The 26,630-nt window shown below is 53.6% G+C and overlaps 1 protein-coding gene across 1 annotated transcript in view; it reads left to right on the top strand.

The window, feature by feature from the left end:
* Positions 1–8,629: 8,629 nt before the first annotated feature.
* The window catches only part of Phf21b (PHD finger protein 21B), a 70,369-nt gene continuing 52,368 nt past the window's right edge, over positions 8,630–26,630 (top strand). Inside the window, exons 1-2 of the mRNA XM_006980268.3 lie at positions 8,630–8,810; positions 9,721–9,786. Coding sequence (XP_006980330.1) covers positions 8,757–8,810; positions 9,721–9,786 — 120 coding nt within the window. The 5' untranslated portion in view covers positions 8,630–8,756. The remainder of the gene's footprint in view (positions 8,811–9,720; positions 9,787–26,630) is intronic.

Here is a 26,630-nt window from a genome sequence, read left to right as displayed (position 1 = left end):
TAATATCTTTTGTGCTGACTAGTTTTATGTCAACTTAACACAAGCTGTAGTCTTCTGAGAGGAGGGAGCCTCAATTTGAACAATGTCTCCATAAGACTGAACGGTAGGCAAGCCTGTTGAACATTTTCTAAATTAGTGATTGATGTGGGAGAGCCCAGCCCATCGTGGTTGGTACCATCCTGGGCTGGTTGCCCTGGGTTCTATGGTGAGCAAGCTAGTGAGCAGCACTCCAAGGCCTCTGCATCAGCTCCTGCCTCCAGGTTCCTGTCCCATTTGAGTTCCTGTCCTGACTCCCTTTGATGATTAACAATGATGTGGAAGTGTAAGCCAAATAACACCCCCCCTCCTGCTCCTGAGTTACTTTTGGTCATGGTGTTTTATTAAAGCAGTAGAAACCCTAATGAAAGTACCTATTGTAGTGGGTCTTATGAAAGACAAAAGCAAGACAATGTGGTGTGTGGTTATTGGAAGGCCCTGCTGGTCAGAGCTTGCAGTCTACCATGGCCTGGCAGCTCTCTCTGAGCTTGGCAACATGGAGGACTCCCTTCCACTGGTGGAGAGCTTCCTGTTCTCTATCTGATCTTAATTGGAGAATGTCTCTAGGCCTGGATGCCCGACTTATCTCTAGTGTGACTCTTGACACAATTCCCTGCAAACGCTCTTCCCTGGCTGCCCATATGGTAATTAGGTGACATGCTCTAGCTATTTTGATAGGGCTATACTGCTACTAGTTCAGATGTGTGACAGGAGCATGCCACTTAATGCAAATGAGGTGATTCCCCATCTACCATCCCCAATCCTATGTATCCCCTATACTCTGGAATAAAGTTGAGCTGCCTTATTGAAGCTGTCCCCTGGAAGGCTATTTCCACCATGTTCACAGGCTGTTCAAAGCTCTCTGTCACTGCTTCTGCCCCTTTGACCTCAGGGACTGGTAGCCAACGGACCTTGAGGACCCCACACATGATGCATGACATCTAATCTAGTCTCATTCTGCAAATGTTAGACAGAAATGATAATGATAATGGTGATGCTGCTGCTGCTGATGGTGATGGTGGTGATGATGGTGATAGTGATGATGGTGGTGGTGATGGTAATGATGATGGTGATGGTGCTGATGCTGTTGGTTATGATGATGGTGATGGTGGTGATGATGGTGATAGTGATGATGGTGGTGGTGATGGTAATGAAGATGGTGATGGTGCTGATGCTGTTGGTTATGATGATGGTGATGGTGGTGATGATGGTGATAGTGATGATGGTGGTGGTGATGGTAATGATGGTGCTGATGCTGTTGGTTATGATGACAATGGTGGTGAAGTGATGGTGATGATAATGGTTATATGATGTATGTGATGGTGGGGATAAGTATCTTCAGTGTTGACTGATGTGTGGTGGGTGCCCAATAAGTACCTGATGAATGCTCTATAGCTTGGATCTGTATGCACAAACAGGAAGAGGGGAGGGAGAGGACAAGAAGGAGGAGGCCAGACCTGGTTTTGTTCTCTTGCTTTTGTTTGTGGTTGCTTAAAATTGGTAGAGATAAAAAGAAACCTTTCCTTTAAAAAAAAAAGTGTTTGAAGTTGGGTGGTGGTGGCGCACACCTTTAATCCCAGCACTCTGGAGGCAGAGGAAGGCAGATCTCTGTGAGTTCAAGGCCAGCCTGGTCTACAGAGCAAGTTCCACGACAGCCAGGGCTATTACACAGAGAAACCCTGTCTCAAAAGTCTTTGAAAGTTTTTTGAACTGTGAGGAAAAGGGTCTAAGCCTGTGAATGAACATTCGAACCAATTTTCTGTGCCTGTAGATACACACAGGATCTGAGCACAAGTTTGAAGGTGGCACTTCTCACCATTGTGACCAGAGGGAGGGTTCAGCCCATCCTACTGGGGAGTGAGGGAAGGCTAAGTGTGGTGTAGGCCTGGACTTGTGGCCTAGACAGTGGCGAAATCATCTTAAATTGTCCCTCAAGTAGAGAGATTGAGGGCTTTGATCCCATGGCACAGAGAAGGAGACAAAGGAGAGACCTGACTGAGGAAAAGTAAAGGAGCCATTAGCTTCCTCAGGCTGAGGTAACAGTCTCCTGCTACAAACGGGGTGCTTTCGGTAAGAGCAACACAGTATCTCACAGTTCAGGAGCCCACAAGCCCAAAGTGGGGGTGCAGGCAGGGCTGTGCTCTGTGTGAAATGTTTGAGGTTTGAGCGAGGCCTCTCAGCTTCTGGCCTTGCCCGGTCCTAGATTTTCTCCACAGCTGTTATCATGCAATGTTCTCCCCGCGTCTCGGTGTCCTGTGGGACCAGGGCCCACCCTGACCTGGGAAGAGTTGATCTTACCTTGTTCATCTGAATGACTCTATTTCCAAATCAAGTGATAATGCTCTGAAGCTCACTGAGGGTGTGGGACTTTCATTTCTGCTTTTTGTTCTGAGACAGGATCTGGAGATGCAGCCCAGGCTGGCCTTGAACTTGCAGGAATCCTCCTGCTTCCGTCTCTGAAGCTGGATCTACAGCTACACACCAGCATGCTTGACAGAATGTCACTTTTGAGCGGATCTGTCACCGCAGTACAGGAAAGGAGGCAGAATAGCACAAAGGAAGGCTGGCCACAAACTCCACTCCCCTCCCTGTCTGCCCTGCATGGGGACCTGGCCCTTGACAGTCTACAAAGCACTGACGTACCTTTCTGTCTTCTCCACATGCTTCCCACACTCTTTGGGCATTTTTTCTGGGGTCACCTCTAAGCTGGAGTCACCTCTTAGTTTGGGGTTACCTCCTGGCTGGCGTCACCTCCTTCCTAAACTCTTCTACTCCACGGTAGCTCAGTCCTAACATCCGGCTTAAATGCAGGCTAGGCCACCATGCTACCTCCCCCATGTCTAAGCACACTGTGTCACAGCCTATCCGCACACTTATGCCACCCACTGTCTTAGTTAGGGGTTTCTTTTCCTTTTTATCATTTATTTAACTTTATTTTATGTGCATTGGTGTGAGGGTGTCAGATGCCCTAGAACGGGAGTTACAGGCAGTTGTGAGCTGCCATGTGGGTGCTGGGAATTGAACCTGGGTCCTCTGGAAGAGCAGCCAGTGCTCTCAACCGCTGAGCCACCTCTCCAGCCCTTAGTTAGGGTTTCTCTTGCTTTGATGAAACACCATGATCAAAAAACAAGCTGGGGAGGAAAAGGTTTATCTGGCTTACACTTCCACATTGCTCTTCATCACCAAGGGAAGTCAGGACAGGGACTCAAACAGGGCAGGATCTCGGAGACAGGAGCTGATGCAGAGGCCATGGAGGGGTGCTGCTTGCTCATCATGTCTTTCTCAGCCTCTTTCTCAAAGAACCCAGGACCACCAGCCCAGGGATGGCATCACCCACCATGGGCTGGGCTCTCCCTCATCAATCACTAATTGAGAAAATGCCGTACAGCTGGATCTCATGGAGGCATTTTCTCAACTGAATGCTCCTTCCCCTCTGATGGCTCTAGCTTGTGTCAAGTTGACATAAAACCAGCCACCAAGCTTGCTGTGCCCACTTCTTCAGTGTGTTCAGTGTTTCTGGTTTCTTCACATTATCAATTGAAAAGCAGTGTCCCAGTTCAAGCCAACATCACCGAGGCTAAGTCCTTGCTGACACTCACCAGCCAAGTGACAAACAGTCACTCCAAGCCTCAGTTTCTGTAGACGCAGATGGTACAGTGTTCTCTCTTCTCCCTCTAGGTGGGTGTCATGCCCATTAAAGGATGGAGGGGGAGGCCAGCTGATGTTTCTCGGTCCTTCTTCATCCCTGGACAGTGTCCTATGAGGTGGAGGTTGACAGCTGTCTGTCCTCATCAGACTGGGGGTACTTCAGAAGATGCAGGGAGACCCAGGGGATGCTGGAGCAAAAGCCAGCTCACCTCCTGGATTTCCCAGGGACTTCTCCAGGCCCACTGTGGATGACTCCATGAAGGATGGACTTCCAGCAGCTCAGGACTGGACCAGAGAAAAAGATCCTCACTGCTTCTTTGCAAAAGGGGCCCAGGGTTAAAATGTCACCACAGGGCTGTCCAAATGGCTTGGTGGGTGGTAAAGGTCACGCCTGAAGACCTGAGTTCTATCCCTGGGACCCACTAAGTGGAACTAGAGGCGGACTCCCAAAAGTAGTTGTCTTCTAATATCCATGAACATGCTGTGTATGCATGTGAACACACACACACACACACACACACACACACACACACACACACACACACATTGGCAAATGTGGGAAGGAAAACCCAAACCAGCTCCACTGTTCCTGCTCTGCCGGCTTCAAGGTGCAAAGATGAGAGAGGATGAGGACTCAGCATGTTCCCCCAAACGTCCCTTTCCTTTTAAAGGGCGGCCCACGTCTACACGCCACGCGTTGACTCATTCGCAAAAGCGAGTTGAGCAGCTGATCTGGAATCTCTGGTGACGTAGGTGTGAAAGTCCTAATTAAGATGGTCCTGCCAATAATAGAACCCCAGGGACAGAGCATCCTCAGGTGGCACAGGGTGGGGATTTTCTGTTCCGTGGCTTTTACTGAGGGACCCTGGGGAGTGAAGGCTGTCCCTCACCTCGTGTCCCTTAACCGTTTTCTCCCTCTATCTCACCAGCCTACACTTTTTTGGGGGGACCCTGGAGGAAACCTAGACTCCTGAAATGAAGCAAGGAACCTCCAGCAGCGGCCAGGTCTCCAATCTCAGTTGCTGTCTCTGACGGTGGTCACTTATTCAGAGGTATGGAGGCCTTTCCCCCATAGGTCTTTTCCTGATCCAAAGAAGCTGAGAGGCTGGCAATCTTTGAGAGAAGGATACTTGTGTGAGGTGGTAGAAGCTGCATTTCACATCAGAAAGCCCCCAAATTTGTACACCAGCCAGGCTCCCCTCGCCTCCGACCTGTTGCCACTTCCCCTATGCTGGGTCTGGGAAAGCACCCCCCACCCCCCGGGGGGGGCTACTTTTCTTTGCTCATGGACCATTTGAATTCAGAGAACATGTCCTTGGGTATCTAATCTGGATTCAGGTAGATACAGCCCGACATATGGCTGGGTGGCCTTAGTTTTTCAATCTGTCAATGGGGCACGGCATTATCGTCTCCAGGCCTGTGCCAAGCCTTCCATGACGTAACATACTCTACCAAGTCCTTGCCAGTACTTTTCCTTAAATGCCCTCTCCAAATCTTAGTCTCATACTTGGCCACCAGCTCCCTGGTTCTGGTCTCCATCTCTCTGCCTGTGTTCCCTCATGCCGTCACCCTTAAGGAGCAGGAAGTGTTGGCAGCAGGCTCCGGTGGGTTGCTTGGAGCCACCTCTTGCGTTCATTCCTGTGGCAGCATGGCGTGGTGGAGGCCGCAGCCACAGCTTGAATATTCATTCTGCCTCCAACCTGCTACTGCCGGGCAAGGCCCTCATTGCGGTAGCTGGGCCTCAGTTCCCTCATCCTTATCCTGCCACAGGAAACGAGGCTTAAACAACGTGGTCCACAGGTCAAGCGCCATCTCTGGGGTCACTTCTACAGCGGCAGGACAACACGCCAACCCCACTTTGCTCAGGTGCCCTTGAAAGGATGGAGCTCTGCCGTGTACAGCTACGACTGTGGGATCTCAGTTTGCCCATCTGTCAAGGGGCAAGATAATAAGGACTAAGCATGTTCATAGGCAGATGAATCTGGCTCATAGCCAGCAGTGCATAAAAGTTGGCTTTTATTTAAACGTATGAAATTGCACGTCGAATCTGCCCATCTGGAACTGTGAGTCTTAGACGGTAGAAAGGGTGCATGAGAAGACACTCCAGAGCTAGGAGACAGCCAGGTGGTAGAGTGCTTGTTTAGAATGAAGCCCTGGGTTCAATCCCCGGTACCACATAGCACGAAGTCCTGGGTTCAATCCCTGGTAGCACATGAACCAGGCAAGGTGATTCTCAACCTGTGGATCTCGATCCCTTTGGCAGGTAGGGGTGTGTGTGTGTGTGTGTGTGTGTGTGTGTGTGTGTGTGTGTGTGTGTGTAATGACCCTTTTGCAAGGGTCACCCAAGACCATGGCAAAACACATTTGCATTACAACTCATAACAGTAGCAAAATTACAGTTAAGAAGTAGTAACAAAAATAATTTTATGGTTGGGGGGGTCACAAATAAGGAGTTATATTAAAGGGTCACAGCATTAGGAAGGTTGAGAGTCACTGGTCTAATACCATCATTCAGAAGGAGTTCGAGGTGACCCTCTGCTCCATAGCAAGTTCCACGCCAGATGCACCCCCTGCTATACACAGGAAGACTAGGAGTGTGTGTGATGGGGGACGTAAGAAGGGGTTGTGCCAGGGAGGGGAGCAGAGGCTGGAACCGCTGTTAAGGGTTCTGTGTTCAGCTCAGGGCATGTTTGGTGGAGATGCCAGAAGCCTGAAAGGCTGTATGCAGACGCTGTGCTAGCCAAGCCCTTGGATGACCACTGAGGCCAGAGCTGCATGCCAGGGTGTAGCACCTCATCTACAAACAACTGTTCCTTCCTCAGCCATAGAGTGGACCTTGGTTCTGGACCCTCCACAGTCCTGTGGTGGTTTGAGTGAGAACGTCCCCTATAGGCTCAGATGTTTGAACATGTGATCCCAAGTTGGTGGTGCTTATTTGGGTAGTTTTAGGAAGTGTGGCCCTCCTGGAGGAAGAATGTCACTGGGGGCAGGCAGTGTCGACTGGACCTTCCCAGGTCATTCTCTCCGCTTCCTGCTTGTGGTTCGAGATGTAAGCTCTCAGTTTCTGCTTCTGCTGCCTCCCCTCTGCCATGATGGACTCTTATCCCTCTGGAAAAGGAAGCCCGGATATGTTCCTAGTTCTACGAGTTGCCTTTGTAATGGTGTTTTACCACAGTAGCAGAAAAGTAGCTAATATGGCTCCTCTCTGGCAGGCTTGCTGCCAAGGCCAGCCTGGAGACAAATAGAGCTAGCAATGGACAGCAATCTCTACTGAGCAAGGTGGTGAGGAGTGGGCAAGGAGCTGAGGGGGTCTGGAGTACCTGTGTCTGGTGTGATACATCTCCATCTTGCATAGATGTGGGGTTTGGAGGTATAGAGAAATCTGTCTGATGTCGTTCAGGGTAGACTCGGGCCTCAGCCCCCAGTACCAACAGCTGCAAAAGGGGGAAAAATGAAGGAGTGGGAAACATTGTCTTGGGGTCTAACCCAGAAGTGGGAGGAACTAGTCTATCTCATCTTAGCCATCTGTGACCGATAATGCATATATAGCCTTAACAACATTGGTGTTCTGGTCTGTGGGGGAAGGGGAGGGAGGAAGGGAGGAAGGGAGGAAGGGAAGGAGAGAGAGAGAGAGAGAGAGAGAGAGAGAGAGAGAGAGAGAGAGAGAGAGAGAGAGAGAGAGAGAGACTGATTTCTGCTTGAGGGGTAAAGGAAATGTGTAGAGTGTTGGCATCATTGAAGGGACATTTCTCACTGGGTGAGCTTGTGAGCTTGTTTTTTTTTCCCTCACTGCCTCCCTCCCTCCCTTCTTTCCTTCCTTCCTCATGACCCATGGAAAGAGTCAGTTATGCGTGGCTATCAATTCACATTTACTCTGACACGGAGGCCCTCTTTCTCCCTGCCTCTTTGCAACACACTAGTGTGCAAGCGCCCATCAGGGCACAAAGCTCCCGACAATAATTGATGAGGACAGGAAACTCCGCCGCCGTAATCTCGACTCCGAGACGTTGACCCCGGCTCTGGGACTGGGAGTTCTGAAACGCCATCTCCGCAGCTGTAGTTATGACTGTTTTATGTCACACTGACCCAGCGTGTTTACGATTTTTAACAACTGTCTGGGAAAAATAAAAGTCTAGTGACATCTGTTGAGAGTTTAATTGTGAGTGTAAAAAAAAAAAATCATTAAAGGAATAGTCAAGAGATCAGTTTTCATAGTGTTTAAACACCACGGCGGCCATCAGGCGCTGGGACTCCAGCGACAGGACTGATTTAGTATCCCGAGTTGCAGCGCTGGGCGCGCAGGCGGGAGAGGACCGGGGTGATTTCAATGAAACCGGAGAGCGAGGCGAGGAGGGGAAGCGGAGGAGGAAGGAGGTGCGAGAAGCAGGAGGGTGGCATCGCAGCTTGAGGCGGGAAGTGTCGCCCTCGGAGTGGGACCGCGAGAGCATTCCCGGTTCTCCGTGCTCTTGGCTGCGCACCGAGGAGATCGCGCGGGCGCCCCGCTTTGAGAGCCGCGACTTTGCGCTCCGCTCAGCCGCCACTTTTGTTCCCGGAGCTCCGTCGCCGGGCCGCAAGCAGTGCGCACGCGCGGGCGGGGCGGGGCCGGCCGGGCGGCGGGTTCCCGGCACCGCCCCCTGCCGCCCCGGCCCGCTCCATCCGGGCACTGCCGAATTAGCATCGTGCCGAGGCACAACTTTGCCGCGGCCCCAGCGAGATCCAGGCGCGCGCGCCGGAGGAAATATAGTCCCTGCCAGCGGTCAGCTGGAGCGGGTGGCGGCAGGGCGCACGCTGGGGGGCTGCGCGGGGCTCCCGGCGCCGGGGGGCCATGCGCCGGGCGGCGCAGGCAGCCCGGGCACCCGGCGCAACTTAGCGGCAGCCGGAAGAGTTGGGCGCCAGCTCGCCTTTCTTTCCCCTCGTCAGTCCCCTTTCCTGTCGGCGCTGCAGGAGGGGACTAGTGTCCCCTAGTGCCGGGACGTCGGATCCGAGCTCTCCCGGTCTGGTCCCCGCTGAGCAGCACAACTTCCCGCGAGCTCGGGCCAAAGTGAGCTCAAAGTGCTGCCCAAGTTGCGGCGATGGAGCTGCAAAGCCGGTCCGAGGCGCTCGCGGTGGAACTCGCGCGCCACCAGGTAGGTGGTCCGGGGAACCTGGACCGGAGAGGAGTAGTGCCTGGGGAATAGAGGCTGGAGGGACCAGAGTTCTGTATCCAACTCTTGGTCGTAGGGGTGGCTGGGAGCAGGCCCCTTCTGGAGCATGTCCCGGGGCCATGTCCCTTAGCTCTCCCTGTCCCCCCCCCCTCGCTTCTGGGCGATCCTGCACTGTTTGCAGGTCCAAGACGCGTGGGACCCCAGCCCGGCGTCTTCTCTGTCGCCTCCCGGTTTGCACAGCTCGGGTACCGGGAAAGGGGACTCTCCTAGAGATGTCCTGGGAACAGGACGCATGAACAGGCCCGCTCCCTGTCTCTTGCGCCGGGCCCAACCCGGCACCGACCCGCACTGTTAGCAAAAGTAGTTTTGGCGATTGTGACTCAGGCGAGTGGTGCCGTGGCGGCCGGTGCCCGAGCGATATTGCGGCGTGCGCGTGTATGTGTGTGTGTGTGTGTGTGTGTGTGTGTGTGTGTGTGTGTATGTGTTGGGGAGATTAGGACGCGACTTGAATATTTATGAGCTTTGCTCGACACGGACTCGCCGTGTTTACTTGGCTCTTTGTTCGTCCCCCCTCCCCCGGCACACACTCTCACACTCACTCGCACCCGCACCCCGGCCTGCAAACTTGCACGGCTCGGGGCGCGCCGCCGGGTGGCCTCGGCCCCCGCCCCGCCCCGGGAGCTGCCCCAATGAGGCGGCAGCCACAGGTAAGCGGCTCCGCACGACATTGCACGGCCGTCCGTGTGCTGGACGCGGCCCCGGAAACTTGGGGCGCGCTGCGGCTGGCCTGGCCCGCCTGGCATTGGGTGGTGGGGATGCGGGGATCGTGGCTCATCTACTACCCCCCACTCCCGGGCAGCCAGACTGAGCCCGCTCCTCTGTGTCTCCGTAGAACGGCGACCTCAAGAAGCAGCTCCACGAAAGGCAGCCACGGATCGCAGCGCTCAGCGACAAACAAGTAAGGAGGGGGCCTGACCTCCACCGAGCACCGGGGCCCTGGGAGGGTCGCCGGGCACTTTGGCAGCACCCTAAAAAGTGCCCATGCGGGCGCCGCACGCGCCGACTCTCGTGGGGGTCTGGCTGCATTCCTCAAAGTTGCTGTCCTCCCTTTCTTGATAGAAAGAGCTGGTTAGTGGCGGCAGAGGGGAGCGCGAGGCTCCGGCGGCCGCCCAAAGATCCGCGCCGTACCTCCGAGGCGCCGGCTGCCCGGCGTCCATCTTGAGCGGTGGACATGTTTTGGGAACGTGGACATTCCCCGGCCTCGGCATCCCCCGATCCCTGCTGCGGAGGGAGGGAGGCGCAAGGGGGCGGCAATTTGGGCCTGCACCCCAAACTCCTTGGAAGCCATTTCCGCGTGGCACAGCCGACCTGGTTCGGTGATCTTTCTCCTAGCCGGCCCCCTCCCTGCCATGCCATCCCGCCAGCCTCACTTTTTATTCTCGGAACCTGAGGCCAGCTACCGGGGAACAAAAGAAAGGCGCCCCCAGGACCCCCCGGTTCTGCCCCAACTTGGGTGTCTATGCCTGAAAGGGGATATGGAGACCCGCCCGGAGCTCCAGCCATGGGGGGCTGAGCCCGCCGCCCCCTCGGCGAGGAAAAGTTGTCCATTGTGAGTTAGTTGCGCTGAGCTCAGCGCTCCAGGTTTCAGCACCACGAACAGATGCCGCCGCCGGAGCCCGGCCGGCCGCGCGCCCCCGCGCCCCTCCCCCTCCGCGCGCGCCCCCGCCCCCTGCGCGCCGCCGGCCGAGAACTTTGAGCGGTACAGCCAATGGTGCGCCCGGGTCTCCGAGGCGGCAGGCGGGGGCGCGCCCCTCCCTCCCCCCTCGCGCCGCCCGCGCCCTGGCATTGCTCTCGCTTCCTTCGGAATGCCGCTGCCGGACCCGGACTAGGGCAGCCTGGGGACTCTCGCCCGGCCGGTTCCCCTCCCCCCAGCCCATGGGGTCCCCCCTCTCCAGCGGCTGGGCTTTCGCAGTCCCCCGGGAAGACGCATCGGCTCGCAGGCCTGTGCTCCAAGCCGAGTCTTTAAAGTTACAAAGTGGTGGGAGGGGGCGCCCGGCTGAACCAGTAGGCTGGGGAGTCTGGTATTTGCCCCTTTCTGTCGGAGCCGGGCCCCAGCACTCGGCTGCGCGCCCCCGTCCGCGAGTGGAAGCTTCCATTCCCGCCGGAGGGGGGCCTGTGCGCGGCCCCGGCGAAGTCGGGGAGTTCGCGGGGGGAGGGGACCCAGGCCCGGCATTACCATTTTGATTGCTTCGATGCCATTTTTGGAGGGGGAGGGGTTGGAAGACCCTTCCTCGCAGAGCACAAAGATGTTTAATCACTGTGTAGAATCAAACCACATACTTAAAAAAAAAAAAAATCTTAACAACACACCCAGAACAGAGTGATCGCCTGGGTGAAACGTGAAGTTGTGGAGTCTTGGACTCGGAGTAGAAGATTTAAAAGGGAAAGCCAGTGCTGGGAGCCTCTCTTCGCAACAATGTCTCTTTATGTGGGCGCTTCGAGGCAGTAGTTGGACTGTCTGGAGTGGGTCTCTCCGAGATTCCCCGCGATCGTTTCTTCTGTATTGTGGCAACTATTTCAGGCGCTGTTTAAATTTTTATGACAGTAAATGAGTAGCTATTTATTATCCTACATGCTGGAATTTAGATAAGGCTACAAAGGAAACCTTTGAAAATCCTGTTTGAAGGTAGAGGTTGCCGCCGGGAGAAGGAACCCTCCTACCCCTAGGACGGCTTTGCCTTTAAATTTGAATTAGGGAGTATTGCCTGCAAAGGAACAGTGCCTCCATCTTTTTTGTGTGAGTGCTTTAAAAGAAAGAAAGGAAGCCAGAAAACTTTTGTTCTCTGGCCTTTTAAAAATGTTTCTCGTTTAGATGCCTAAAAATAACATCTGGTAGGCAGCCAGGGTTTGGCCCGGCCATCGGAACTTGTGTTTGTGACCGCAAGTCTGCTTTTCTGTTTCTCTTTGTGGCCTTTATATAACAAGGGCTCATAAAAGAGGGAGAGGACTCCCCCCCCCAAGCCTGGTTCAGCATGCTAATAGAGCTGCCTGTCTCTCCCACGCTGGATGCAGCGGGCTCTCAAGAGTTCACCTAGGCGGTGAGCTGCTGGTTTTAACGTTCTCTACTATCCTCTCTCGGGGGACTTTGGTGGTGATTGACAGTTTGGCTGGGGGCAGCTGGATTTACAAGGTCAGAGGGGACTCCAAAACCTAGTCAAGAGTTGTGAACGGTTGGCGTGGACGCCACAGAACTTGCCCGGGAGGAGCTGCGGTGCAGGAGTGAGGATGGAAATTTTGTGTAAGTCAGGTGTAGTATAATGTGTATTTTAATTCAAGGAAGTATTAAAAGCACAGTCTCTCCGTAGAGTTACTTGAGGGGGAAAATGTTAGCCTTTCCACCCCCGGAGGTGTTCTCCTGTTGCCGCCCCTTGGAATATGAAATAAGAAAGGTTAAGTTTCAATTAAAAGTTCACAGGCAGGGGATAAACATGGTCAGAGGAAGGGATGGGCGGACTGCCTTCCTCCATTAGACACACGGTAGCAGTAGGGTAATGTCCAACAGTGCCCCACCTGCAATTCCCCGTTAGTGCCCTTGGCACTGCGATGTGTTGTTTTGCTTTTCATTTTCTTCGAGAAACAGAGTCACATTGAAAGAACTCCTAGAAGTAGCTTGGTCAGAGGAAGGGAGAGAAATTCTTTGTACAGTTTTCCATCACCGGGGGTCTTGGGCTAAGTACAAGTACCTGCTATGCACCTTGTGATTTGCAAGGGGAGGACATATCCCCCCCCCCCAGAAGAAGTGAAGGGGGATGGTGACCCCACAAAGAACAGGAAGTCTGCCATGTGGGTCTTGGAACTGGGAGAGAACAGACTTAATATGTGCTGTGTGGAGCCTCTATCAGCCTCCACTGTGGTTTTACTCTGAGAATTTGCAGCACGCCCTGAGATACAGTACCATTTTAATCTTCATTGTCAAGCACAAGAAGCACTTTGTCTAAATAACGGGCATGTCATAAATATCGGAGCCTCTTCCCCCTCCTTTGGAGTTCTCTGCTCACGGTGGCCTCACCTGACCTGACTTTTCCTGCAATCCAGCGGGAGCCGAGTTAGGAGGGGCTCTGCCTGAATTGCAGTTGGAGGTGGCGTGGCCTGGCCAGAGAGATCCTGGAGGTGAACTTGGAGTCTGGGGCATCACCTGATCTATTGATTTTATGGACTTGGATTCCAAGGGGCTGTCCTCAAGCTTGGCAATAAAAATCTGTCTTCTTGAAAGGGATTATGTATCAGGTGCTCACGGGCCCTGAATCATGTCTTCAGTACGATTCACTCTCTAGGTCACACACCAGAGAACACAACACCGGAATCTGTGTGCTGGTTTATTCTGAGAGCACCCATCCCAAGACCATCGGCTGCAAGGCTGTCTCCTGAGCTTTTTGCTCTAGAAAGGTAAACAGCAGTCTTCTTCCCAGGCAAGAAGGCCAGTCTGTTTTGAACCAGGATGGTTACCCGTTAAAGAGAAGACACCAACGAGAAAGGCTTCGTGTTTTATGCTGCAGGGAAGTGCTTGGGACTGGACAGCAGGCCCTGCAAGTATTTGGACGTATGCTTCCACCTGAGCCCTCCATTGGGACTGCTTTCTCCTGCTCTCTACCACCCTGGAGCTGCTCAGTGCTGTCCTCTCCTGGAAGGACTTCAGAAACCCTAGAAAGGGCTTCTGTGTTATGGAGACACAATTCCGGCGTCCTAGTCACCCACAGGGAGTGTGATGCTTTTCCTACAGCTCCGGCCATTGCTAGCAACCATCTGAGAGCATTTCATCACCCGGAGGCTAGGCACTGGCTTCCTCCTGCACCTGCTTTCTGTCTGAGAGTTGCCTGCTTTGGACCTTCATATGAATGCAGTTCTAACTATGCCGGCTTTGTGTGTTCTTGTGCTGGGCTGCTTTCTCTTGCCTCCGTGTTGGATGTGGTATTGCTTCCTCTTTCCCCTGACGTTTGACTTACCTGTGAGTGGATACAGCGCCTTTGCTTAACCGTTCACCTGTTGAGGGGTATGCGAGTGTGTCCTACCTTTTAGCAGGATTCTCTCCAGCCCCTCCGACTGTGTTCTTCATCCTGGTGACTTACATACCTCGGGCTGTGATCTGGGCCTCACAACCTTCAGTGGGTTGCTTTGGCTCCTGAAGGGAACCCTAGGGTGCCCCCTGCTATTTGTTCTCTCCTGGGGTTGTCTACTTCCTCCAGTTCTCCCAACTTGGCACAGGACATTTTGGTTGCTCCTTAGCAACTTCCCTGTACCCCAAACCTTTGGGGAGGACTGAACGTCCACTGTCTTCATCCTGCATCGTTTTATTTGTAGGCTGTAAGCTCCACGGGGAAGAAGCACCCCCTTATGTTTGTTCTCAGGGTAGGGAGGACGTGGGGATTAGCTGTGATGATCTGATGTGGTTCCAGGGGTGAACACACAGTGAATAGTAGATTTTAAAAGTACATCTTAGAAATGAGTGGTCCTAGAAGAGAGTGAGACTCACTCCCTGGAGACCTGACAGTGTGGGTGTGGATGGCTGAGTTTCAAGGAACTTTCTGGAAGGTGCTGTAAGGTCATGCGGTGAGTTGGAAGACAAGTGACCTGGAGGAGGGAGGGTGCCTGTGTCCTCAGAACTCAGGCCTGAGTAAAACTTGCAAGTGGGAGCTAGGGATGCTGGTAAGCTTCCTGGCAGTTAAACCCGGGAGTGTGTGTGTGTGTGTGGTGGGGGAGTTACAGGTGGTTGTGAGCTGCCCAAGAAGGCTGCTGAAATCTGAGCCCAGGCCCTTTGGAAGAGCAGCAAGTGCTCTTAACTGCTCAGCCAGCTCTTGAGCCTCTTTCTCTCTGTGTCCTTTCCATCTGTGTCCCCCCCCCCCAGTGTGTGTGTGTGTGTGTGTGTGTGTGTGTGTGTGTGTGTGTGTGTGTCAGAGAGAGAGAGAGAGAGAGAGAGAGAGAGAGAGAGAGAGAGAGAGAGAGAGAGATGTGTGTGTGTGTAGATGCCTGTTGAGGACAGAAGAAGACACTGGATCCCCTGCAGCTGGAGTTATAGGGAACTTGGGTTGAACCCAGGTCCTCAGGAAGAGAAGCAAACATTCCCGATTGCTGAGCTAGCTCTCTAGCCCGACCAGTCTTTGTGATCAGGGAAACAATTGCCATTCTCGTGCTCTGAAGTAGCATTTCAGGGATAAGGGAGAATTTCCACTTACTTTTTACGTTTCTAAAAGATCTAACTACATAGCCCTGGCTGGCCTCAAACGCTCAATTCCTCCCACCCCCCACTGTATCCCTGGGTGCTGGGACCACAGGGGCACAATGCCACACTCACTAAGAACTCTAAAAGAAGTTTTTGCTATGAAAGCAGCTGGTGCTTGTTGGGAAAATAGAAGAACAGATCTAAATACTTTAAAAGTCATCTTCTAACTCTAAGTTGCCCATCCTACCTTAGGGGCCCTGTCAGTGTGAGCCCTGGGGCATGCTCAGCTGTGGTGTTTTGTATGGGTCTATGGGCACAGACACACACACACATGCAGACAGACAGACAGACAGACACACACACACACACACACACACACACACACACACGATGTAGATAAATGCCTTTCTCTGACACAATGAACACACTAGTCTCCCTGTTCCTGAGCTTGGTTCTCATGGTTGGTAAGAGCCTCCTGAGCCTCTCCTGGAAACACCCCCGTTAATCAGTCTCACAGGTGTGTGAAGGGCTCCTGCCCAGTACTGGGGATGTGGAGGACTTCCATGTGGTCTGTGCTGATGATCATGCTCATACAGCCGGGAAGGTAGGTGTGTCTGTCTGTTCCTGGAGGCCCAGTGAGATTCACGGCACTTAGTTCTCGGCGGCTGAGGAAGCGGTGAGCGCTCTCGGGTTGAGGCATGGTTGAATTGGCCCTGGCAGAGAAGCTGGAGACACTACAAGTATGACATGGCCTTGTGGTATTGGCTGTGTCTAAAGAGACCGTCACAGGAGCTCTCAGTGAATGCCTCCCTACCTGATTCTCACTCAGGGTGTTCTTAGATCTTGGGTCAGGCGGGGATAGCCAACCACCTCTGCTGAACAGATAAGAGAAGGGAAACTTTCTAAGGTCAGATAACACGCTGTCATGGAGAATGGAGTTGCCCATTCTGTTTGCCTGGGGCATCCTTGTCCTCCTGGGCATGTTCAGCATCATTGGGTAGGACATGATGCTCAGAACCTTGCCTCACTCCCCAGATCCTCAGGTCCCAGGGCCTGTACCGTGGGTAAGCTGTTCTGCCTCTTTGCATGTGTTTGCCTTCTGTAACTGGGGCAAGGATGAGACTCTTCTCCCACCAGGCCATCTGGAGGAAGTGAAACAGTGGTTTGGAAAAGTTTCACGAAAGCCCCAAAGTCAAGGAAAACTTCAAGTGAGTGACATTGTGGCTCTGAGATTCGTGGTTGGACCGGGGTTTCCGGCCTCCTGAACGAACCCCAAATCACCAGCAGGTCTTCTACAGACTGCTCAGAAAGTGGGCTGTGGCCTTTTCTGTGGGAGGTGTCACCACTCACCACCCCTGGGAACAGTTGACGATGGTGACTGCTGATGGTGGCATCCTTTTCAATTCGTCCAGAGAGCTGGCTTTGATATTTTCGCCTCTCAAAGCACCTGCTGTCAGAACTGTACGGTTGATTTCAATTAGGCCTGGATTTTTTTCAGTGAGATGACGCTGATAATAACTTTGGTAATCCCTCGATGCCTCATTAGCGCTCCTGGCCACGAGGTTCACCCTGTGACGGAGCAGGTTCTCTGTCTGATGCCTTTGTCTCTTCGGGAAACAGAATCGTGGGTTCAGTCTTTTTATTTCACCGTGCGTGGGAGCTAGTGCTGTCCTTGGAAGTGTGTCACTGGTCCTGAGGTCCCTTCCTTGGCAGCGGAGGCTTTTAATGTGGAGCAAGGTCTCTGGTCATCTGTGGGGAGGGCTCCAGAGGCCCATCTGGCTCTCTCCTACAGAAAGACCTCTCAGAAGGTTCTCACGTGTCTTCCGTAGGCCGGTAACAAAGGTCAATGTCACAAGTTTTCAAACTGAGCAGACCCGGAACTATGAATCAGCTCTGGCCTTGGAATCCTCTTCTGTGCTGGACAATGTGCCTCTCACTTTGGAGGCTTGCGCTCGTCAACAAGAAAGTGGAAAACCAGCCGCTCGCTGCCAGTCAGACCTTAGAGTACAGGAAGTGGTTCAGGAAGTGATTTTAAAAAGCCACTGGTGATTAAGTGAGATGGTGCAGTGAGCTCTGGGCTTCCGTATCTTTTTTTTAACAGCGTCGCCAGGATCCGCACCTTGCCTGTTGGACACCAGTGCCGAGGCCCCTTGTGTCTCCCATTCCTCCTCACTCAGCCCTTACCTGGCCCTCTGAGGAAGGGCCGCTGGTATTTTTAGTTTTATTCAGGAGTAGGCTGAAGCCCAGTGGGGTCGAGTGACTTGTGGAGGTCACACAGCTAATAAGTAGAGACGTTCGTTCGTTCTGGGTGTTGGCTCCTGGCTGCCTGTTCTTAACCCCTTGTGCTGACTACATGGGGTGGTAGATGATGCTTGTATGAGTGAGTGAGTGTGTGTGTGTGTGTGTGTGTGTGTGTGTGTGTGTGTGTGTGTGTGTTGAGCCTGGAGAGAAATGCAGGTGAGAGCCAACGGAGATGATGCGTTGGGCAAAATCTCCCACCAGTCAGAGTCTCTTCTGGTGGTCACGATAGGACTTTTCCATGGACGTAGAAAGTCCTAGAACTTTCAAGGGATCAGAGCAGATTCTCTCCCTGTTCTACCTAGGCTAAGGGTGGGAACATGGGGCAGGTCGGGTCAAGAGGCCCAGTCAGTTGGACTAGAGTAGGCAGACCTTGGACCAATGGAGGAGCCCCTACATCTGCCTGCCACCGACCCCAGACTTTGTCTTTGTGCAGCCCTGGCTTGAGCCCCTCTCGGCAGGGCTTAGGTTTTTCTTTTTGATGATGTTCTGCTTTAAGGTGGACTAGGTCTTCTAACTTTGAAATAGCCTCTATTCTCTAAAGGGACACGTGTACTTCCTTAAGAACGTTTTCATTGTGGGGTAGGGTCTCCAATGTGGGAGAAACTGCTAATGCAACTTCCTCCTGGTTCCTTCTGTTGGCAAACAACAGGCGGCCCTGGCTCTCAGCTGGGCTGCACTTTCTAGGGGCAGACCCTCAGTCTGAAGAAGTAGCTGGCAGTGGTCTCACAGTGGGGCCAGTGGCCTGCGTGCTGGGCCGGATTCCCAGGCTGCAGCAGGGCAGTTGGGCAGAGGAGCTGTTCTATTGCTTTCTTAACATAGTGCAAACGACAGAGAGCCAACCAGCCCAGAGAACGCAGACGCAGATGTGGTTTTCTTGGGGACAGGAGCCTCAGGGTTGCTTCCCCCCCACCACCTTTTTTTTTTTCTTTTGAAACAGAATCTTACTATGTAGCCGTAACTGACCTAGAACTCACAGCTTGGCCTGGAACTCAGAGATTTGTCTGCTTTTCTCTCCTGAGCGCTGGGATTAAAGGCATGCGCTACCACGCCCCGGCTGGCTAGCAACTTAGAGATGTTCTGAGTCTCTACTCTCCTGTGTGTTCAGAGCTGGAGATGGGTGCTAGACTTGAGATTTGGTAGATGAGGATGTCTTGTCTCCCAGCGTCTCCTAGAAGTGGCCAGTGGGTTATGGCTGAACGTTATCAGATGTGAATACCAAAGGGAGAGATCCTTTCACGAAGGAGAAACTGAGGTCATGGGCGAGAATGGTCTTGGAGATAGTGTCTGGGAACCGGAACTAGCTGGAAGGTTCAGTCTTCACCCACGCGTTTGTGACCCAAAGGAAGGGAGTTCTGTATTTCTGTCGGAAGCTGCCTATCCCAGGGGCTAGCACTTCGAGATACTGGGTCCTGCCTAGGATGTCCTTGTGTGCTGACCACAGGACCACTAGGAAAGGGCCCCAGGGGATGCTCTCGTGGCTCTAAAGTGATTCTTAGATGCTACACAAGTAAGAGGTGAGCAGCATGGCCAGGGCCCCTGTGTTCCGTTCTAGAGTTGTGTGTGAAGCCTGTTGGCTTGGATTCATTGCAGAACTGCTGATGAAGGTTGGTTGCCTTAGCCCGTGTCCCTGCTTGCTGCCCCGCCCACGCACACCCCTGGCTCCTTTGGGAGTCTGCAGTTGGGAGATAGAGTAGGCATGTGAGGGGGTAAGCCCCCTGAACAGAGGTGCCAGAAGCAGATAACAGGTGAGACCTATTCCACTGGGGGGACAAAATGCCTGCTCTCGGATCTCTTAACAGGTGTAGCAGAGTCTTAGGAGATAGTGTGGGGGGGGTCGGGTAGGGTGGGGGTGTAGGGCAGGTTGGGGGTTGGGGGGCGCTGAGGTGGCTTTGCCTGGGGGTCCCAGCAAACTGTCACTGAGATAAGCTGCCAGGGGCCTTCTGCCCCCAGGAAAGGGAAAGGGCAGGGCCGGAATAGGGGAGGAGGAGGGAGGAAAGGACGGGGTGATCTCATGTCATTCAGGCAGACAGACAATCTGCACATGTAAACCAACTTCAGAATGTCATTAGAATAGATATCAGAGGCCCTGGTCTAGAACAGGAAGCTACGGCTCACCAAGTGACAGGCAGCGTCCTTGCAATCAGTGGCATATTGCACACCTGGATTTAGTGATGCCGTTTGGGGGTGACATGTGTGCCCAGGCAGGCTGCTAGGTGAGAGTTCCCTCTGCTCATACTGCAGACACCACACCAGCTCCTCCCCCTTACGCCCCACATCTCTACCCCCGTCCCAAGGAGTCGGTTTTGGTGAAGAAAGAAAAGCAACATGCTAGCCACTGGTGTGATGATGGTGTGAGGTTGTTGTAGCCGCAGGTGATGGCAGATGTGGGAACTTGGAAAGGTGTGCGGAGGGCCACTCGTAACTGGTTTCTTAAAGGTGAGGCTGGGACCTCACCTTTAAGTGGCCAGAGCGTTGAGCACAGGGGACTGGAAGGACACTGGGGTGACAGAGCTCTCTCCGTGTCTTAAGCCCTTTTTGCATATTCTCTGGGGGTGCCCCTAACCTTTGTGGGTGTGGGTGGTGTCCAGGGGCACACGCTCATGGAGGAAGGCTGCAGTAGCTGTGACTCCTGAACACGCTGTGACCTTTAGCTTGTGTAGGACAGTCCTGGGTCAGCATGGTGACAGGGCAAGGTACGGCCAGTCCCAAGCAGGTGACGATCAAACACGATAAGTGAAATACTGCGATTAGGGGGTGGCAGGCAGTCTGGCCAAGTGAGGAATGTGGGGTCCATGATGTGGGTGGGCCCTTTAAGTAAGGTGTCCCCAAGAAGGTGACATTGGAGCCAAGGCCTGCTGCAGTCGGGGGTGGGTAGGCAACTCTCCTCACTGTCTCTGGGTAGAGGACGCGCCTGGTGTTTCCATGAGGGGCCTAGTGTGGCCAGAAGACAAGTGAGTGTGAAGGGAGAGCTGATGTAGGGTTGGGTGTCTCTGCCGTACTAGCCCTGCCCCCACCATAAACTCAGGCTAGGCCAAAGGCTGGAACTCAGCTGCTTCTCCCTACCACGGAGATTCTAGCGTCAGAGATGCCGAGGCCTTCAGGGTTCTCTGATGGCCCAGTGGCAGCCCGGGTCCCCAGACTGCAGATGGGGAGGATAGACCTCAGCATGAGAGGAAGCAGGTTTCCAAACAAACACTCCCGGCCCGAAGGGACACACCTGAGTGATGGCTGTCATAGTGCCTCGTCATCCCAGAGCCTCACTGGGGTAGGCAGCCACTTGCTCTCTCAGACAAGGTCTGGCGTCTTCCTCTGGGTCAACCCTTCGATAGCTCCGTTGGGCTGGGCCACAGCCTAGAAGTGGCTTCCCTCCCTCACCTCTTGTCCCCGGGCAGCATCTCATGGTGGCTGCTCTAGCTTCCCAGGTGAAACTATTCTGCTGTCCCGGTAGGAGATTCCACGAGGCGAACGCAGTTGAACGCAGCAGAACCAGAGAGATTGCGTCATCAGAGAGCCATTGAGGTTTCTCAAGGGTGTTTGCCGTTTAGATCAGTGAGTGGGGCTCTCTAAGTGAAACAGACTTACAGCTCTTACCCCAGCACCGAGGCCCAGGTCAGCATATCTTAAGTTATTTTATTAATGCATTCTGCTGAGTGGACGTGAATGGGCAGCGTGGCCTCACGTACTGTGGATCTAATTATAAACACAAGGGACCGCACCAAATAAGCCGCCTTGGAAGGAGGAAGAGGCTGGCAGCCAGGGTTAAAGCGGCCTTTAATGAACTTCCTTGGTACTTGTATCTTAGCAACACATTTTATTACATCCCAGTGCGGCTGGACTTGGATAGTAATTTATCCCCCCCTTGCGCCCCAGCCCTGGTGACTCAAGAGAAGAATGTGTGTGTGTACACCCCTCCCATGCTTCCCCAAGGCTGTGTTTGCCTCTTTTAGGTTTTTGTTTACTCCATTAAAAAAAAAAAGTTACATTTGCTCCTGGGGGCCAGGACTCTCTGGCCTGGGGTTGCCACGCAGAGGTGTGGTGGCCCGAGTCTGCAAGGTGTGCAGTCCATGCCCCGCTGGGGGGTCCCACAAGTGGCATACACTGCCTTGTAGATCTTCTTATGCTCGCTGAACGGTCCCTGGGCTGGAGTATTTTTTACCTGCGCTTCATTCTTTCGATCGCACTAATTTGGAGATGGCCGTGGAAGTGGGGATGTGTACGACTCCTGTTTCAACAGCGGCAGCAGTTTGTAAGTGAGGGAGTCGTGGCAGAGAAGTTCCTGTTGGATGGAGCCCGTAGAGAGGCCTCCAGGATAGGAAGAAGGGCTGGCTAGGGTGCCTGCCGGACTGCAGCTGCCCAGATCTCAGAGATCTCATCCCGTCACTGTCCTCTGAGCTGCACCTGTCCCTCAGCCGTGTGTCTCCTGGGGCCACTGTGTCACATCAGTACAGTGTGGGGGCTTAAAGCAACAGTGAGCTAGCTGATGGCTCTGGACACCGGAAGTCTGAAATAAGTATCTACAGAGCCAAGTTTTCTCAAAGGCCCTAGGGAAGGGTCCTCCCCACCTGTCCCAGCTTTGGTTCCTGGTTTTACCTTGTCTTGTGGACGCTTTACTCTAGGTTCTGCCTACATCTCCACAGGCTCTGTTCCCTCTTTGGTGGCCTCTGTCATTTCTCTCCTTCCTTTGGTTTGTGTTGTTGTTGAGACAGGGTCTCATGTAGCCCAGGCTGGCCTCAAACTCGGTTGGGGATTGAGTGATCAGGGGCCCTGTGCATGGCAGGCAGGCTAATATGTACGCGTAGAGCTATGGCCCCAGCCTGTCGCTCCTCTCCCTATCCATAGTCAGATTTGTTCAGTGTGCCATTACCTTCCTCTCCTTATGGGGACACCAGTCTTTTGCGTTTGGGAGCCACTCTGTCCCAGAATAGCCTCAGCAGAGAGCTGGGTGCAAAGGCCCTGTTTCTGATCAAGGTTCCAGGTGGACATGAACCATGGGTATCACTTCAACCTGGTACATCTGTGGGTTATCGGTGAGGCATGCCCTCCTCTGTCAGGAGATGGGGGTGCCAGGCTTGTGCTCACCACACCCTGGCTTCCCGTCACTGCATGTTCTCCACAGGGAGAGCTGAGGTGAACAGGCTGCCGAGCTTCCTCGCCTGTGGCCGGTGTGATGGCCTGATTTTCCAAAGCTGTTATTTGGTAGTGGGTTTGAATATTTGACTCAGGAGCTGGGGAGCTGGCGCCTGGAGAAGCCGGCATGTGAGCCGGATTGCTGTTTGTGCAAGGGGTCGGTGAGGAATGGTCAGGCTGGTTGTTGGTCCTCCTGCTTGACCAAGAGGCTGACATTTTTTTTTTTTTTTTTAGTCCATTTCCGAATCTGTAACGTCAGGGTGAGCCCTACCGCCTCCTCCTACCGCCTCCTCCTTAGCAGATGAACACAGAGTGGCACAGGGGTGGAGAACTGTGGTGGGACAGAGGGCTGAGAGGCCCCAGAGAGCCATCTTGATCTTCCACTTCTCTGCCAGTTGTCACTCGCCTCGGCTTTCCTGTGAGCAGCATCTGCCACGTTGGAGCAACAGAGGTCCCAGCTGACAGGAACAGGGAAGGGCCGAGAGCGCTGAGCTGGGTGTGGACAGAGCTGGCTGGGCCCACTTACCCATCATGGCCATGCTGAGGGGTCAGTTCATGCTGTGTAGACATGCCTGTAGACATGTAGACAGGACAGGCCTGTCCCTGCAAGTGTCCAGGCTCCTGGGATGAAGCTATTGTCAGTCTCAACCGTGGTGACACAGGAACTGGGCACAGGTCTGGCTGGAGGGTTGTGAGGGACTGTGTCTTTCTTTCCTGTCCCTGAGCCTGGGGCTGGAAGCTCAGGTAGCTGTGGTGTGAACAGGTGTGGCCCCCATAGACTCATGTGTGTGAATGCTTGGCCATAGGGAGTGGCACTCTTAGGAGGTGTGGCCTTGTTGGTGGAAGTGTGTCACTGTGGGGACAGGCTTTGAGGTCTCCTAGATGCTCAAGCCACGCCCAGTGAGGCAGTTCACTTCCTGTTGCCTGTGGATCACGATGAGGAACTCTCAGCTCCTCCTCCAGCACCATGTCTGCCTGCACACTGCCTTACCTCCCGCCATGACGACAATGGACGAGACCTCAGAAACTGTAAGCCAGCCCCAGTTAAATGTTTTCCTTTATAAGACTTGCCGTGTTCATGATGTCTCTTCACAGTAATGGAAACCCTAACTAAGACAGGTGCCTAACACCATTCTAAGTGGTTTTCTGACATCATCCCTGCCTGGACTCAGACAGCCCCGTCCTGCGTGAGGACGTTGGTTTGGACTCCAGTTCTATTACCTGAAAAGCTCAAAACCACTGAGGCCGATCCCATGCCGCATTCCTTCCTGGTCTTTTTGCCACTTAACCCCTGCTCATCACTGTATTTGAGGTGGAGGCGTCCTGTAGGGCAGCATGTGGAGGTTGCTGGGTGGAGACACCGAGTCAGGGTTTTTTCTTCTCACGAGACCCCCATGGTCTTGGCACATTTTCCTCCACGTCCGAGGAGCTCTTAGGCACTGTGCTGAAGAGGGCTGCAGAGACCGTGGAGTTGTGTTCGATACCTCCGCTGTGCTAACTCAAAATGACCAGGGGCCGTGAGTGGGGCTGAGCTGGGGGTGGGTCCTTGTGGCTCCCTCTTGGACCTTCAGATTCCGCATCCGAGACACTGCCCAAACCTTGCCTGGGAAAGAAGCACTCAATGGGTACCCTCACTGTGTCTTTTCCCAGTTCCTCCATGGGTGTCTCCTCCCAGATCCAGCCTCAGACTGAGCTTCCCTCCCGCTCGCCATCCCAAGATGCTTTGATTTGTGCCCCACCTCACTCCCTAGGCCTGGCCTGTGGGTGACATCGACAGATTTCCCGCTTATTGTTTGATCTGGGGCCACACAGGGCGGAGTTTCTCCACTGACATGGCCCTTGTCCTGTGGTCTGTGGGTCAGAGGTGTGCTGGCTTCAGGAACCATTTGGTCCTCTGGGGCTATAGTCTGAGTACCTTGAGTTGGACTCATGATGGACATTGTTTTGGACAGTCCGTTAGTCATTCACCAGTATGCTTTGAGTGACCACTGGGCGCTGGGTACAGAGGACATATCATCCAGGGGGTCTCATGTCTCAAGCACGGTACAGCCCTGTGAGAGACTCATGACGGGCCAGAGGCTGCAGAGGAGACAGTGGTTTGGCTTTAGCCCCCCCATCGCCCCCCCCCATGCTGTCATTGTCAGGCATCAGCAGTAGAAGTGTTCTGCACCCCACTTGGGGCTTGTGTATCTCCTGTGCACACAGTCACCCACTGTCCAAATTCACCAGGCCCTGCCAGGGAGCAGATGTCAGAATGGAGTCACAGTGCAGTGGGATCAGGCAGGCACACTGGCTCAGGTCTCTGGTGGTTTTGGCAACAGCTTTGAGTCGCCAGTGCTCCGCTCCTTCTGGTTAGGTCTGTGATGGCATTCTCTCCATTTTACACATGGAGGTTCCAAGTGGAGGGAGCCTGCCCAAGGCCCACCCCGTGTCGAGGGTGGGGGCGGGGAACCAGCAGATTTCAGAAAGTTTCTGCCTGACTCCGGCAAGCATTATTACCCACTTTGCAGAGAAGGAAGCCAAGACTTGAAGCTGTTCATTGGGATACAATGTATGCCATACAAAACCCCCCTCCTGTTGTGGGTCCAGCAACCCAAGCCCATTCACACTGCTGTGTGACTCATCTCCAGGGCTGCAAAATCCGCTAGAGCTGAAACGCTGTCCCCACAGGAAACAACTTTCCACGCCCTCCTCCCAGCACCCTACAGCTGCCTCCCATTCTACCTTCTACATCTTAGTTCGACTCCTCTAGGAACCTTCACATAGAGAACCACACATTGGCTGATTTCATTCAGCGAAATGCTATCCAGACCTGTCCGTGTGCAAACAGGAATGGGCATGTCCTTATTTATTTATTTATCCATTATTTATTATTTATTTATCTATGTTTTTATTTGTTCATTTGTTTATTTATTTATTTTTTGATGCAGAGTTTCTCTGTGTGACCCTGGCTGTCCTGGAACTCACTCTGTAGCCCAGGCTGGCCTCGAACTCACAGACACCCACCTGCCTCTGCCTCCCGAGTGCTGGGATCAAAGGCGTGCGCCACCACCGCCCGGCGACTTCCCTCTTTGTAAAGGCAAAGCAATGGTTTCCCGTGTACAGACGCCCTTTGTGGCATCATCTGTGGCATCGGGGTTCCTTCCACCTTCTGTGATGGCTGCTGCCGAGAAAGTGGTGGCCAGTACCTCTTTTCTGTCTTTGGGGGCGCAAAGGTAGACTGTCTTCCGGCAGTGGGGCGCCAGGATCTGCTTTGTTTCTCCTCCCAGACGAACTCAGCTGGGCAGGGGTCCTGGGAGAAGCCTGAGTGCTGGCTTGGTTATTCTCCAGAGACAGAGGCCAGCAGTGGCCACTGCCCGTCGGACTCAGTGCTGTGATCAATGACTTGGATATCATCGTCTGACAGGGAGTGGGCGTCTCCTGACTGGCTCCCTTAGCCCCTAGCAAGTCTTTGCCTTGGGGACCTGTAGACAGGGACATACTGCCTCCTTGTGCACTAAGGTCTGATGACAGTCCAGTGACATCCCACTGGATGCCACACTGACATCAAGAATGTGGGTGTTCCAAGGAGAGAGGTGGCTCAGTGGCGAAGAGAAGTGACTGATGATCTAGAGGACCTGGGTTCAATTCCCAGGCCGTCTGGTGTCTGATCACCCCAGGATTTAAAAAAAGAGTGTGGGTGTTCCAAGAGTAGACCAGCTGTGGTATGGTCTAGGTCTTCTATTATGTGATTGGCTCCATCCTCTCCCACTTGCATGGTCATCACAGATGTGGGCAATTGGTTCCCCTGGACCTTCTCATTCATTAAAACAGTAACATGTGTGCAGCTGTGTCTTGAGGTGGCGGGCACCGTCCCGTGTGTTAACCCATCGGAACATTTCATTTCCGAGTAAAATGCCAAGGTTGAGGGCTGGTGAGTCTCCCCACCCCCTCCCCTTCCCTCTCTCCACCAGCAATCAGTCCATAGCTCATAAAAGGGGGAAGGGGGGAGGGGGGAGGGAGAAGAACAGGATCTACCAACCTCAAGAAAAGGTGGGTCCTCTCAGGTCAGACTCATCTGGGACAGGAGCAGCCTTGCTTTGGAGGTATGAGTTCACTGTCACAGAAGGAGCCAAGTGGTGGGAATGACCAGGCAGGAGCTCCTGGAGGTCTCGGCC

The sequence above is a fragment of the Peromyscus maniculatus genome, chromosome 20, assembly GCF_049852395.1.
Source record: "Peromyscus maniculatus bairdii isolate BWxNUB_F1_BW_parent chromosome 20, HU_Pman_BW_mat_3.1, whole genome shotgun sequence".
NCBI classification, from domain to species: Eukaryota; Metazoa; Chordata; class Mammalia; order Rodentia; family Cricetidae; genus Peromyscus; species Peromyscus maniculatus.
This window is presented reverse-complemented; position numbering and strand designations above follow the sequence as displayed.